Here is a 12,989-nt window from a genome sequence, read left to right as displayed (position 1 = left end):
TGATCTTTGAGATCAACGGGCAGGTGGGAGGGTGATCCAGGTCAGTTCAACCTCAGCGTTTTAATATTTGCAGACTTGGAGCTACTCGGCTTTTTCCTGCTTGAGGGTGCCAGGACAGAACCGATGCGGTACTCTATGTGCGCCTTTCCCCTACGGGTACCCCTAAGTCGTGAGTATCCCAAAAGATGCAGATCCACCTGCACCTAGGTAATTCATAAAGGAAATACCTACGGTTTGTGATATGGGATATAGACTCAGGAAATATTATAAATTGGCCTAAGACAGTTAAAAGGGCTAAAAATTTGTCAAGGTGAAAGGTGTTCATCTGCAGGATGAGAAAGTATTTTGTCCTATCTTCACTTGCATCCTTATACCTCAGAATTAAAGGTCTGGGGGGAAAAAAATGGCAAGGTCTCTTTATTTGCATTTTGTTCTTCCTTTAAATGATTGCTGTTGCTTTCTGCCAGAAGGAGTGCACAACATGAGGCAGACCAGAGGTCATCTCCAGTATAATTCCAAGTAATTTGTGCATGGTCAGTAAACACCATCGTTGTGCAACATCATGAGGGATGCATACCCTGAAGGCTTAAATATTTTCAAACAAGAATTCAGAACTGCAAGCGTTTATGTCCATCATTTTTAGAAATCTTTGAATTAGCAGGAGCACACACACTCTAGGCAGATGCATGTTTTGGCACGAGCAGATGCTTCCTTATTGCATGCGACTACTGCTTAACGCAGGCTTGCAAGTCTGAGAGCAACTGCAAGGACACAACAGAGAAATGGCTAACACTCACGCAGCACGAGAGCGGCAAAGAATTTAACTTGTGAGCCTTGCGGAACAAACGTAATACTTTTTCACTGAATATGGAAAATCTGAGAGAATACTCGTATTTGGAAACGGGGCACGGTGATCACTGGGACAGAGGCAGGAAGTGTAAAAAGAGAGAAATAACAGTAATAACAGCCCATTTTAACAGGGAGAAAACAAAATGCACCATAAAACCCCAAAGGGCTTTATCCGTGGTCCCCACCAGAAAGAAAGAAGCTACTCAACGATGCTTAATGGTACACATTTGGCTTTGGAAATTTTTCCTGCCAGAAAGCCTTTCCTCCATAGTAAATTATTTGCAAGACCCTTACTTCTTTATATCCAGCTTAACCGCACCTTTGTGAAAAAAACTGGATAGGGCGTAAAATGCTGGCTCCTAAGAAAATCCTGGAGAGAGTAATAGACTGTTGCTCGTAACAAGAATGCGATGTTAGAAGCTGAACGCTGCGAAGGGGGTTCTTGTGCACGAGACACCCTCTCAGAGAGATACACAGCAACAATTATAAATTGCTGTAATCAGGATACTTTTCTCCAAGAACGCCACACAGCACAAGATTTCAAAGCAAAGTGCTAATACATCTCCGTAACGACGGCAGCATCAAGCTTGTGGGGAAGGGGATACTGTTGGTCTGAAGATTCACACTGGGAGAAGCAAGAGTACGCTCCAAAAAAAAATTCAGCGTTGCGCTGCTAAACAGCTGCGTTAGGAAATAATTCCTTGTCTTGCAATTAAGAGACGATTTCCACTGAAAACACATAGGACATTGGGTTAATAGATTTCTTTAAAAGAAAATCTGTTTTGGCTATCAAAACAGTAAAAGTGAGGAACAGCTGTTTTGTCAGCGAGGACAGATTGTATGGAAGACTCAAATATCAAACCACAAATTAAGCTAGCATTTATTTCTGTTCTATTTACATTTTCAATAAAAGTAAGCGAAGTTACACTCGGGGAAAATACAGCATACCATGGAGACTATAACACAATCCCAACACTAACCTGTTTTTTTTAAAAAAAAAAACTACCTGCAAAGTTATTAATACTTTACGTTTTCAAGTCATACTACTGCATTTTGCTCCGTTCTGGAAAAGCACATCTTTATATGATTTTCCCATTGACATGCTTAGCCATCAAAAGCACACTCGATACACAACTCACCATCCATGAACTCTGTACACAACGAAATTCTGTTTTCTACAAAAAAAGCACCATAAAATCCTATGATATAAGATGAGTCACACTGGAAAAAGAAAGGAAAAAGAGAAGCTTGTTTTAAAATTTGCTATAAGGAGATTATAAGTAAGAATAATTAAAATGAGAGAATTTCTATACCTTATAGAGAATTTCTAACTCTGACATTATCTGCTTCTGAAGTTCCAGTGTTATATCTAAGGGTATGACCTAAAATACAAACAACGGACATATGATTAGGAAAAGTGAACGTGAAAAATAAAAACCAGAAGACTTACGTATTAATTATCCTTATGTGAGAAAAGGAAAGAGAGGAATAGGTGGAAAGAATATTTTAACAGAGCGACGAGCAAAGGGAAGAAATGCAAACGAAAGGACAGACTCAGACTTAATTTTAAAAGTCAGCTGCAAGTAAACTAAGTTTTACAGCCAATTTTATCCATGAAACGTCATAACGTTTGTGGTTTAACCATTTGACCAAGAGATGAGTCAGACCTCGAACACAAGCCCCGCATGTAACGTAAGTAGATCTGCAGGTTGGTAAACTCGGAGCTGCTGCTTATTCACCCAAAGTGCCATCACCTCCCAGCTCCTGCTCGGTGCAACCTCCTCCTCCTCTGCCCAGCACCGATTCTTCGCACTGCAAAGCCGTCTGGTGAAAAAGCCCCCGATGCCGTGAGCCCGGGAGGCCTTGCCGAACGTGCCGATGGTAACTCTAAGGGCTAAACAAGTACTGTAGTACTGAAAGTATCTCTGGATGTCTCAGTGTCTCCTACCACCACTCCTACAGTTTCAGCTTCTTTAATATTTACACCCTTATTTATTATCAATTCCTAACATTGTGTATTTGTATGAAACATGGAAAATGTTTATGTACATGGAAAAAATGCAGATGGTAGCAGATGGTACAGATGTTTCGGTAAGCATCACCAAAGCATTCCTCCAAACTACAACAACCCGACTTTGAGCACTCAGCAGCTCAAACCAGCCGCTCGCTGTCATCCTTCTCATAGAAAAATGGAATGGCTTGGGTTGGAAGGGACCTCCCAGCCCACCCAGTGCCACCCCTGCCATGGGCAGGGACACCCTCCACTGGCCCAGGTTGCCCAAAGCCCCATCCAACCTGGCCTTGAACACTGCCAGGGAGCCAGGGGCAGCCACAGCTTCTCTGGGCACCCTGTGCCAGGGCCTCAGCACCCTCACAGGGAAGGATTTCTGCCTCACATCTCATCTCCATCTCCCCTCCTGCAGCTTCAGGCCATTCCCCTTGTTATCTGCTGCTTCCTTCACCCATGCCCTCGTTTTTCATCATTTTGGGCCAGGCTGCTAACCAGGACTGAAGCATGAAGTGCTGCACTGAATGTGCACTGACTGGAGTCACAAGTTTTCAGGATTTTCAAGACGGTCCCTCTTAGTAAGGGTGCTGGTTCCAACAGAGCTACCGTTGAAAGCCAACTTTTACAAACAATCCTTTGCCGTGATTATTTGAAGAGCTGCACGCTTAATTATTAAGTACTACTATATAAACCAAAATGGACTCTAAATGCATTTAGCCCAGCTCAGTCTGCTACCGCACAATATTTCACAGTTTAATACTTTAAGCTAAAGGGAAACAAAATCCAGACAATTTGCAGAATTAGCAGAATAGATATTCTAGGCTGCGTGTACTGCTGACGAAACAAAATACAGAGCCCGTTTCCAAACACATGCATTTTACAGTATCAAAATCTGTCTAGAAGAAAAAGCGATAACCTGTTTCTATCAAGAGTTTGCTTTAGGGTTATTTATAAAAGCTGTCACTAAACTAAATTGTAAGTGTAATATAGGGCTGCCAAGAAACGTTTAACACACTTGTCTAGATCAATAATCATTTGCCAACAATATTCACTTACATTTTTCCAGCGTGAAAAACTTAAAATAATTTGCTGGAATACCATCAGTTTTACCCATTGAATATTAACAGAATTTAATCTTGTCAACAGTCTAAAATTAAATTTTATCTCACTAAATTCTGCTCACAGTGAGAAATTTCCCTGCCTCGTTCACTGCGAGGGCTTCACCGACCTGAACAATGACTAGTTAGCATGATCAGCGTCAAATACATCACTGACATCCAATCAACCAAGACCTGGCACGAAGAAAGGTCTCTGGCTGATTTGCATTAACTATAATTACATACAGACCCTGCATTCTAATAGCGAGGATAACCTGGAAAAGCAGAGCTACCCGACTTACAAGCGTTGAGGATACTGCAGGGTAGGGCATGTACAGAGAGGTACTGCAAGGGTATGGGAAGCATACATCACCACGCAATAAATTAGGAGAGAACATCGTCTCGCTTTCTCTGCGTAACTATTGCGCAGAAGTGTTTTCTTCCATCTAAACATGCGCGGCTTACAACACGGGAGGGACACCCGTCTGATGTCAAGGTTGGAGGAACCTTATGTTATTTACAGAACTTAAATGGGGGCAGAAAGAGGAAAATAAAAATACCTGTACAGCACTGCCTTAATCTGCATTTGTAATCTCCACTGTCACAGTCCTTACGTATAACGTTTCCAAGCATATTTAGAAAATGAAACTTGTACGGGTGAAGCAACTTCTAAGACTACGTGAGCTGACGGTGTTAGGCATGGGCTGGAAGAGCGTCAACGCAAGGAAAATCCAACCTCCTCAAAGCCACCGCTACCAAGGACAAAGCTGTGAATAAGGATTTGGCTGCAACTGCCACAACCGTAACACGGGTAAGCGGATGAGACGTGACACTAGACAATAAGCTTTTCCAAAACGGCACCTTTGGAAAGAACTTTGTAGGCAAAAAAATCACCGTGATTTTCTCAGAATTATTGAGACAAGTGAAACTAAATTCAGCAGGCAGAGAATAACACGCTGTGAGTTCCCGCCTAACACACAGCAATCTTGAAATCGCTTAGCACGCTTGATAACGTACGTGAACCCAACGTACCTACCGTTTGAAGTGAAAAGGGTTAATTTTTAAAGGAGGAATACCTGAGCATATTTCCTCTGCTCTCCACTACACCTCCAGGACAAATAAGGATGAGTTGTCAAGTTAAATACAAGCAGTCAAGTGACTGAATTATAATTTACTCTGTGCTCAATTTAAATTAGTGTGAGGCTATTAAAATATACAGTATAAATACGGCAATTCATCACAAGCTGTCATGGATGACTTCATCTATTTGCTGGAGTGGCACACGTTCCACTAAAGGGAACGAGAGCAAAATCACAGGTCAAATTAAGCTGCTATTCTGTTTTAATTCACTTATTTAATCTGTGGCGACATAATTGTCTTTTACAGTATGTACAACTCAAAGGAAATTTGGGAGTATTATAGTCAGTATACAAATGATTAATCAAATGGTCCATTTAAATGCTAGCTTAAGAGCAGGAGAAACTAAAAGCAGTTGAATGGCAATCAGCCACTGTACGCTCAATTTTTTCATCTGGATTTTCCCCTCTAATTAGGAAAAAAGTTACCTTAGAAAAATCTATTAAATCCTCTGCACATTATCTAGCTGTAAAGTTTACATAAAATACGTAAAGACATAGCTTTGGTCTACAATATAGGTACTGGCGTTGGTTTGTTTTCTAATATCTTTGCCAGATTATCTACCAACTGAAAGCGTTTTAATCAACAGGTTTTGGGAATGGTATCTTGTCCTATCAAATGTATATTATCATCAAAAAAAGCCCCAAAAAAGAACAACTTTGCTTTCGCAGGTCCATCCACTGACGTCCCTATTAATGTGGAAATCCTCCACCAAACCACTTGACCCTTGTGATGATCACGCCAAGACGCTGGCATTACCGTCGTCTTTTATTGCTGGGTACGCTGAGCCGTCGATGTGCTCGCTCATTTTCTTAACAGAGCAAACCAGCACGATCACCGTCATCGCACGTTTCCTCACCCCCAGCTCGTGAGCGCGTTATTTCAAGCTATGATAACGCATGCGTGTTGATGCAATATTTCTTCTGAAATCACACTAAAAAAATATATATGTAACTGAGAGTGACAGGACCACCATGAGTAGTATCTACAAGAGAAGCCAGTTTCCCAAATCTTCAGGATGCTAATTATCCACCGGGACCCCCCAGACCCGTGGGCTCCAAGGGAAACGAGGAGGTGAAATTGCTGGGGGAAAAGGCTTTTTGCCACGGGGAGGTGATTTCAATTAACCTTGCAAAGGGTGAACTCATTTCCCCTCCTGCCTGGATGAATTTTCTGGCGCTCCACCTCCTGTCCGGGCAGGTCCTGAGGACACCCGCAGCCCCACGCGCCGGGCTGGAGAGCAGCAACGGCAGCGCCGAGCGGAGCTGGCACGGACGGTGACGCTCCCTGCAGAGCTTGAGAAGGATTATATGAGGAAGCAAGGTAGTAGGTACCATGGAGAAGCAGCATCCTTACACAACCCTAGCAGTTAGGGGAAGATCTTTTTTAGTTCCGTACTGAAAGTTGTCATAAAAAATACTTTTTATTATTAATTTTCTGTACTTTTGTGCCTATTACAACTCAGAGAATTCCTGTCTTACTCTAACTGCTCACGACAGGTTTAGGAATGACGGCTACCACTTGAAAGGACTTTTGCAAAGTGACTTTTTCCAAAAACTTTTCCAAGTGATACTTGTATTGCACGTAATTTGAAGTTATTTGGATATTATTTCCATATTTTCCACATGGAGAGAATCATTTCAAATCCAGTAGTAAGCATTTGCTTTTCTCCTGGTGGGGTGAAGGGATTTATTTATGGGACCCTCAGGAAAGCTGAAACATGGGCAGAATCTGCTTTTAGTAAATTATATCTGATTGGAACCACAAGACAATCTGAGCCCAAATCTGAAAGTCACCCATATATGGAAATATTGCCCGGCAAATAGAAAGGCTTCATTTGAAGTCTCAGTATAATCTTACATCTTTAAATCCTATTTAACACCAATTCGGCTTGCAGCAACCAGCTCCCATCACTCCTCCTCTTGCCCTCCCCTCCTACCCCCACCTGCTTTCAGTTTAACTCAGTTACACCAGAATTTAGTGATTAAAGACAGACAGCGGAAATAAAAAAAAAAAGACAAAAAGCTCACTTTACAGTTTTCTAAATAATTATTCCATACATTATATTTTTTAAATATACCTTTTTTTAGGTCCCAAACTACTAATTGGAATTGTACGAATGCAACAATTAACTTGTTTTCCAAAAGTCTCCCCTGCTTTGAGTTTTAACTAAATGGCCAAATTAAAAAAAGTTTGATACATTAAAAAAATATATATTTCCATATTTTTATATAAACTGTATTAATAATTTAATGTACAGATTTCATCTAATTTAACAAATTACATACAAGAGCTGGCATGCTGTTGTCAGAGCTGCGCTATCAGTTTACCACAGCTTTTCCTGAACTTTCAGACACGACAGGTATTTGTCCGACCACGTAACATTACGGCACACGGCTTTACTGCAAAGAGCGCTAATAAGGAAAAGAAAAAGCCAAATCGGTTGGATAAAAAACAATTGGGGAGGGGGACATTAAAATAAATAGACCCGTTAAAACCACAAAACCTCCTAGGAAAACGGAACATTATCCCAAAGAAAACGAGGGAAATTCTCTTTATTTAAAAATGAGGTTGCAGAGACCACTGAAGAATACGCCCTTGGGGACCGTTTGGCGTTGGAGAAAGGGACAAGCTGCCATCCCGCGACCTTTCCGTCCCCGCTCCTGTCACCCCGGGGTTCAGGACGATGCAGCGGCATCTCCACCAGTCGCCGGAGCGACACAAACCGCATCCGCACTTGGGCACAGCCAGGTACCCCCCCCCCCGAAGGCAGGGTGGTACCTACGCACGGCGCCGAGCAATTCCCGATGGACAAAACCCAGATTCTGGGAACTCTGTGCTCGCTTGGACATACTAAATTTATGGGCTGGAGTTTTTCCTGCATAAACAATGCGGACTTGAATGCAATAAAACAAATTGAGATCTAACGATGAGAGGGAGGGGAAGGAAACTGAGGTCAAGAAAGAATGGAGAGAAAGGAAGAGAGAAAGAAAATTACTGTAATATCTTACCTTTACTGCTAGTATTTTTCCACTAGGGACATGATATGCCCTGCATGAGGGAAAAAATTAAATAACTTGAGATCACATAAAATTACCTCTATACATATGTGCAACATGTATACACTAATTTCACAGAAAAATGACTTGGAGCTAATACGTTTTACTGTAAACCAATTTTATAGAGCATTTCTAAAGAAAGACTGATGAAAACAATTGATCACGAGAATATAGTTACAATGAAGCCATTAAGCAGGTTTTTACATCTGCATGTTTTATATAAAATCTACACATCGACGACTTTCGTACAGTGCAACAGCAAACTTGTAAGTATGAATTTATCCGCTTTCCCATTTTCTTTCAATGAAATCAAATTATGATATAGCCATTATTCAGAATCTTCACGTAAAACAAGGTTTATCAGGCAAGTTTGCCAATCCTTAGGGTATTTTCGGTGGAACAGACAGCGAGATGCGCAGCTGTATCAATTAAAGGGAAGTAAAACAAATAATGACTGATTCTTTATCATAACCTAAGGACCCACAGAAAATATTAGCAAAATGAACCTTCTGCATTTGTATTTAAGGTTAGCACATGTGCACGCATATAAGGTTAGAAAGTATTACTGTTAATGATCGCACATACCCAAAATAATTTCCCACAGTATTTCAAGAGCAGTTTGTCTTAATTTCTGAAGACAAACATTTATAATTGGCTATTTAACAATGACTTGTGTATTCCTAACCGTGAACTCGTAAGAAAAATAAAAAGGTAGGTGAAAAAACTGTTGACTAAAAATCCAATGTAATTTTGCATAAAAACAAAACCATTAAAGGTTTTCCTCTTCACTAGTTTTATTGTCTCATACTGATTTATGACACTATGCACAGTAATGCCATATCTGTGGCACTAACTTTAAAGAATTATAATATTTTACCACTATATACCTCTAGCAATTATTACTGAAGAAGAAAAGCTTTAATAGGGGTTTGTTTTTTTTTTTCATGCAAAATCATACATAGCACTGGGCGAGACTGTTGTTTAATCTTATTTATAACCCTGAGCGCTTATATAATTTCTGTTAATAGCTTGGAAGTTTCTAAAAACTTCACCTTAATTTAATAACTCACGGATAAACATTTATGTAAGCGCGGGGCATTGGCTTTTAGGAACTAACCCGGTTTAAAAAGGCGTACCAAAAATCAGCGTTATTTAATATCCGTAGGAGATGCAAAAAGCGAAATCATCAGAGGAAGCTCCGACAGACTGGTAGCCGGATGCATAATCAATGAATGCAAGGGAGTAAATGAACTCTGCTGTAACTATGGATGAATCAACAGTGGCAAACCATTATGGACTTAAGATCAGCAGAAATGATAAGAAAATGAACAGGTTGAGATAGCATGCTTAACGTCTGTTAGCTTAATATGTACTGTGCCGGACAGTTTGGCAACTTAATTAGCTTGTCGAGAAAGCTGATCTTTTTTCCATAAGAGAGATCTCCTGTTTCCAAGTGAATTAAAAGGGAAGACTTGATTATTTAATTATGATGCACGCTAATTCATCCGTGGAAGTTTGGGTTAAATTTCCAGCAGAGGGCAGATACCTGGTTTGGTTTACAGAGCACTGACAGTACCAATTTAACATTTAATTATCGCTGAGAACCGGATCGCGAAGGAGATACCATGCCCATGGGTACAGCGTGTCCGGTGGCTTGGCAAATGGCATACTACCTGGGAGGAAAGGAATTTATTTACTCCGGGCTGATCCGGCATCTCCATCGTCCTGACCTTCCTCAACACAATAACCGTAAAGTGATTAATGAAGTTTGAATAGGAGCTTTGGTTACACCAAAAGACAACCCTACACCTCTGTAGTGTTTTAATTAACAGCTAACACTTCAAATTAGTCTGTAGTTGCTACGGTAATTACCTGTTCCAATGAGCGTGTAGGGAAAACGGTTTCGTTAGATATTATGTAGACCCGTACGTTGGAATTGATCATTTCGGTTACAATCAGCACAGCTAAAGCCTGAAGATTTAGTACCTTTATGTAGCTTCAGAAGGATGCGCTAAAAAACCCAATCCCACAGCATGAAGAAAACCAGACTTTTTGTGCACACCGCACCCGTCAGTAACTCTACGAGGAGATAAACTAATATTCGTACTCCGTAAGTACCGTGAAGTCTCATCTCAAGGGTCAACTCTCAGATTTCGGTGTCACCTCCAAAAGTAAGTAACCACACTCCTCACCGTAGAACCAGATCGTTAGACGAAGCAAAGCAGCAAAATGCAGAAGGTTCCTCTGCCGCGCCGTGCATCGCAGTGAACGCACGCTTGCAAATCTTCCAGGATGGTAAGCAAATGATGTCGCCTAATAAACGCTTCCAACAACAGCTCCTCTTGCCGGGAATGCGTTTGAGCAGTGCCTAACAGTAAAGGCAAGCGGATGCTAAAGACGAGCGGAAACAGTTGCTAAATAGCGGCTGAAATACTTAAAGACAAACGTAAAGAGCAGAAATTAAATGCATTGAAATGCAAAATATTCAAGGAAAACGCTGTTTCGACGTTTGCAAAATTTCATTCCTTGCAGAAACCAGCTCTGGGAAAACAAGTTCATTTTTCTGCTCGTTTTTGTTGGGGTTCGGTTTTGCTTCTGACCCCCTGCAAAAGCTACAATGGACAACTGCGACTAGGAGGCTCTACATCGTTCCTCGGTGAGGAGAAATCAAAGCGACAGAGAACCACCCTCTGCAATCAGAAGTGTAAAAAGTCATTCTGACCACTTGATGCCAGCGGCAATTATTACAAATACAAAAGTTATTATTTAAGTTTTGTGGCAATTTGCCAACTGCAGGAAGCTGGTTCCGATGCGCGTTGCCCCTTCCCTCTCGGCCTCTCACTTAAACGGGATTTCTAAGACAAATGCCGTGGCATGGACAGCTCTTTTTACTCTCCAGAGAGGAAACTCCTAACGGATATTGGGACAAATTAAGAATATCTTCTTATGCGGGACCTGATCTAGATCCCACCCAGGTTATTTGGAGATTTGCATCTACCACAAATTTGATGTTTTATTATTTCAAGTGCAAATAAATGGAAAGGCTATGAGATTAATAACCATTTTAGTAACAACTTTCTCCACTACGAAAAATTCTTTTTAGGTATATATTGAAAAATACTGACACAGTATTTATTAAAATAGGAGAAAAATAATCACGACAGCAATCAGATAAATCATTTGGCGCCCCATTTCTGCACATAAAGGGACTATCATTCCAGCACTCTGCACCCAACTAATATTTTATTTTATTTTAAAATAGATAGTTGTCAGTTATTATAGCCACAGCATTTTTTTAGGCTGAGGATAATGATTAAAGTTATCAAAAATACAAAAAGCAGAGTTCAGAAATCCATTTCAGGACACCAGTCTTACAAGATGATGCATTCTTTTCAAATTCATCAAAGCCTGGCTGAAAATAGTTGCTGTGTGTCTGCAAGAAGACAAGATAGTACAAAAAGTTGTAGATATCTTAAGCTGATCTCGGGGGACATCTTCAAAATGAACAGTGAAGGCTAGTGGTCAAAACCTGCATCTTAGTCTCAGAATATATATGGGAGACAAGAAAATAATTCATACCAATTTTCCCCAGAAAATGAAAATTCTTCACGCAAGCAAACTCTTCTTTCTTGATGCCCTGAAGCAGATTTTGGTTCCTATGTCCGATACAGATATGGGACAAACTCCACGCTCAATTAGTGACCAATTTAATAATCGCCAGGTACGGCAAAAGGCGATGAACAGCGTGCGGAAAGAAGTGCGCCCCTTACGATTAGCAGTACCTGGTGCAGGGACCGAGTAACGAGATTGTTGTTGAATTAAAACTAAGCTTTAATATCTCAGACTGATAACTCTCTCAACAAAATTGTTATAGATTTCACAAAAGAAGGAAGAAATCTTCAGGGAGGGTGGAGAAAAGAAAGCACCGACTTTCAGAGCTCCTCGGAAAAAAAGGTAACTCAGCAACGGAGCCGCGTGGTAGAAAGCACTGCGCGAGCTCCGAGAAAGAGGGGAAAAACAGCGAGAAAGGGGGAAGCTGGAGAGGGAGAAGGAGAGTTTTGGTGGGACTTCCTTCCCCCCCGCCCTGCCACGCTGCGGAAACGCGAGATGCAGGATGGAGACTCCTCGTGGGAAGCGCTCCGCGCGGGCACGCAACGCAGAGTGGCGGCTTAAAGCTGCCGCGCGTGTAAGAACAGGAGAGGCGGACTTCAACCACTGCGCGTTTCGAAACGTTCCCGCCGGGGAGAAGAAATTTAAATCTCTTCCGTCACGTTCCCACTGGAGTTCGTTATTGTGAGCCCCCTACATCTATTACAAAGAACAGCTTCTAAGCAAGACTGGCACAGTTGTGTCAAATATTTTATTAACCTTGACGATTAACCATAGCCCTAGACATTTAAAGCCCTGAAGGGACCCGCGCGAGCCAAGTCCTTTAGCGTAACTTTGTCTGCTCTACTCTGCAAACTGCGAGTGCCCCTCAGGGAGCGCTGCCAAGGCAGCTTGCCCAGCTCCGCGGCAAAAGCTGGGTTATTTTGGGGGATAAGAAAGACGGTGTGAGCAAGCGTTCGCCCTGCTTGAACAAAGCCCTCCAGCTAAGCCGGAAAAAAACTTCTGAAGGACTGCGGAGTACGGCGTGCGCATCCCTTGTGTTCCAGAAAATAGAAATCAATATCACGGAAAACTAGAATAGGGCTTTGGGGGAACTGCCAACTCCTCGGCATCTCTCCCCCTATACGTAAGATGTGTTTCTACGGGAAAGCAAATTAAAAAATGAAAGCATCAGAAGCAGCTGGTTTCTGTTTTTAAAAGCGAAGGAAGAAAGAGGTAGCTGAATTTCAC

The 12,989-nt window shown here is 41.5% G+C and overlaps 1 protein-coding gene across 2 annotated transcripts in view; it reads right to left on the bottom strand.

Annotated features, from left to right (window-relative positions):
• Window positions 1-12,989, bottom strand: part of MAP2K5 (mitogen-activated protein kinase kinase 5) — a 139,228-nt gene that overhangs the window by 84,860 nt on the left and 41,379 nt on the right. For both annotated transcript variants that reach the window (XM_054836851.1, XM_054836852.1), the window contains exons 9-11: window positions 8,103-8,142; window positions 2,163-2,231; window positions 1,989-2,070 (exon numbers count right to left, since the gene is read on the bottom strand). In XM_054836851.1, the coding sequence (XP_054692826.1) occupies window positions 1,989-2,070; window positions 2,163-2,231; window positions 8,103-8,142 (191 nt within the window). The remainder of the gene's footprint in view (window positions 1-1,988; window positions 2,071-2,162; window positions 2,232-8,102; window positions 8,143-12,989) is intronic.

This window comes from Grus americana, chromosome 10 (assembly GCF_028858705.1).
Source record: "Grus americana isolate bGruAme1 chromosome 10, bGruAme1.mat, whole genome shotgun sequence".
Taxonomy (NCBI): domain Eukaryota; kingdom Metazoa; phylum Chordata; class Aves; order Gruiformes; family Gruidae; genus Grus; species Grus americana.
The sequence above is the reverse complement of the archived record's forward strand: the minus strand, read 5'-3'. Positions and strand labels throughout refer to the sequence as shown.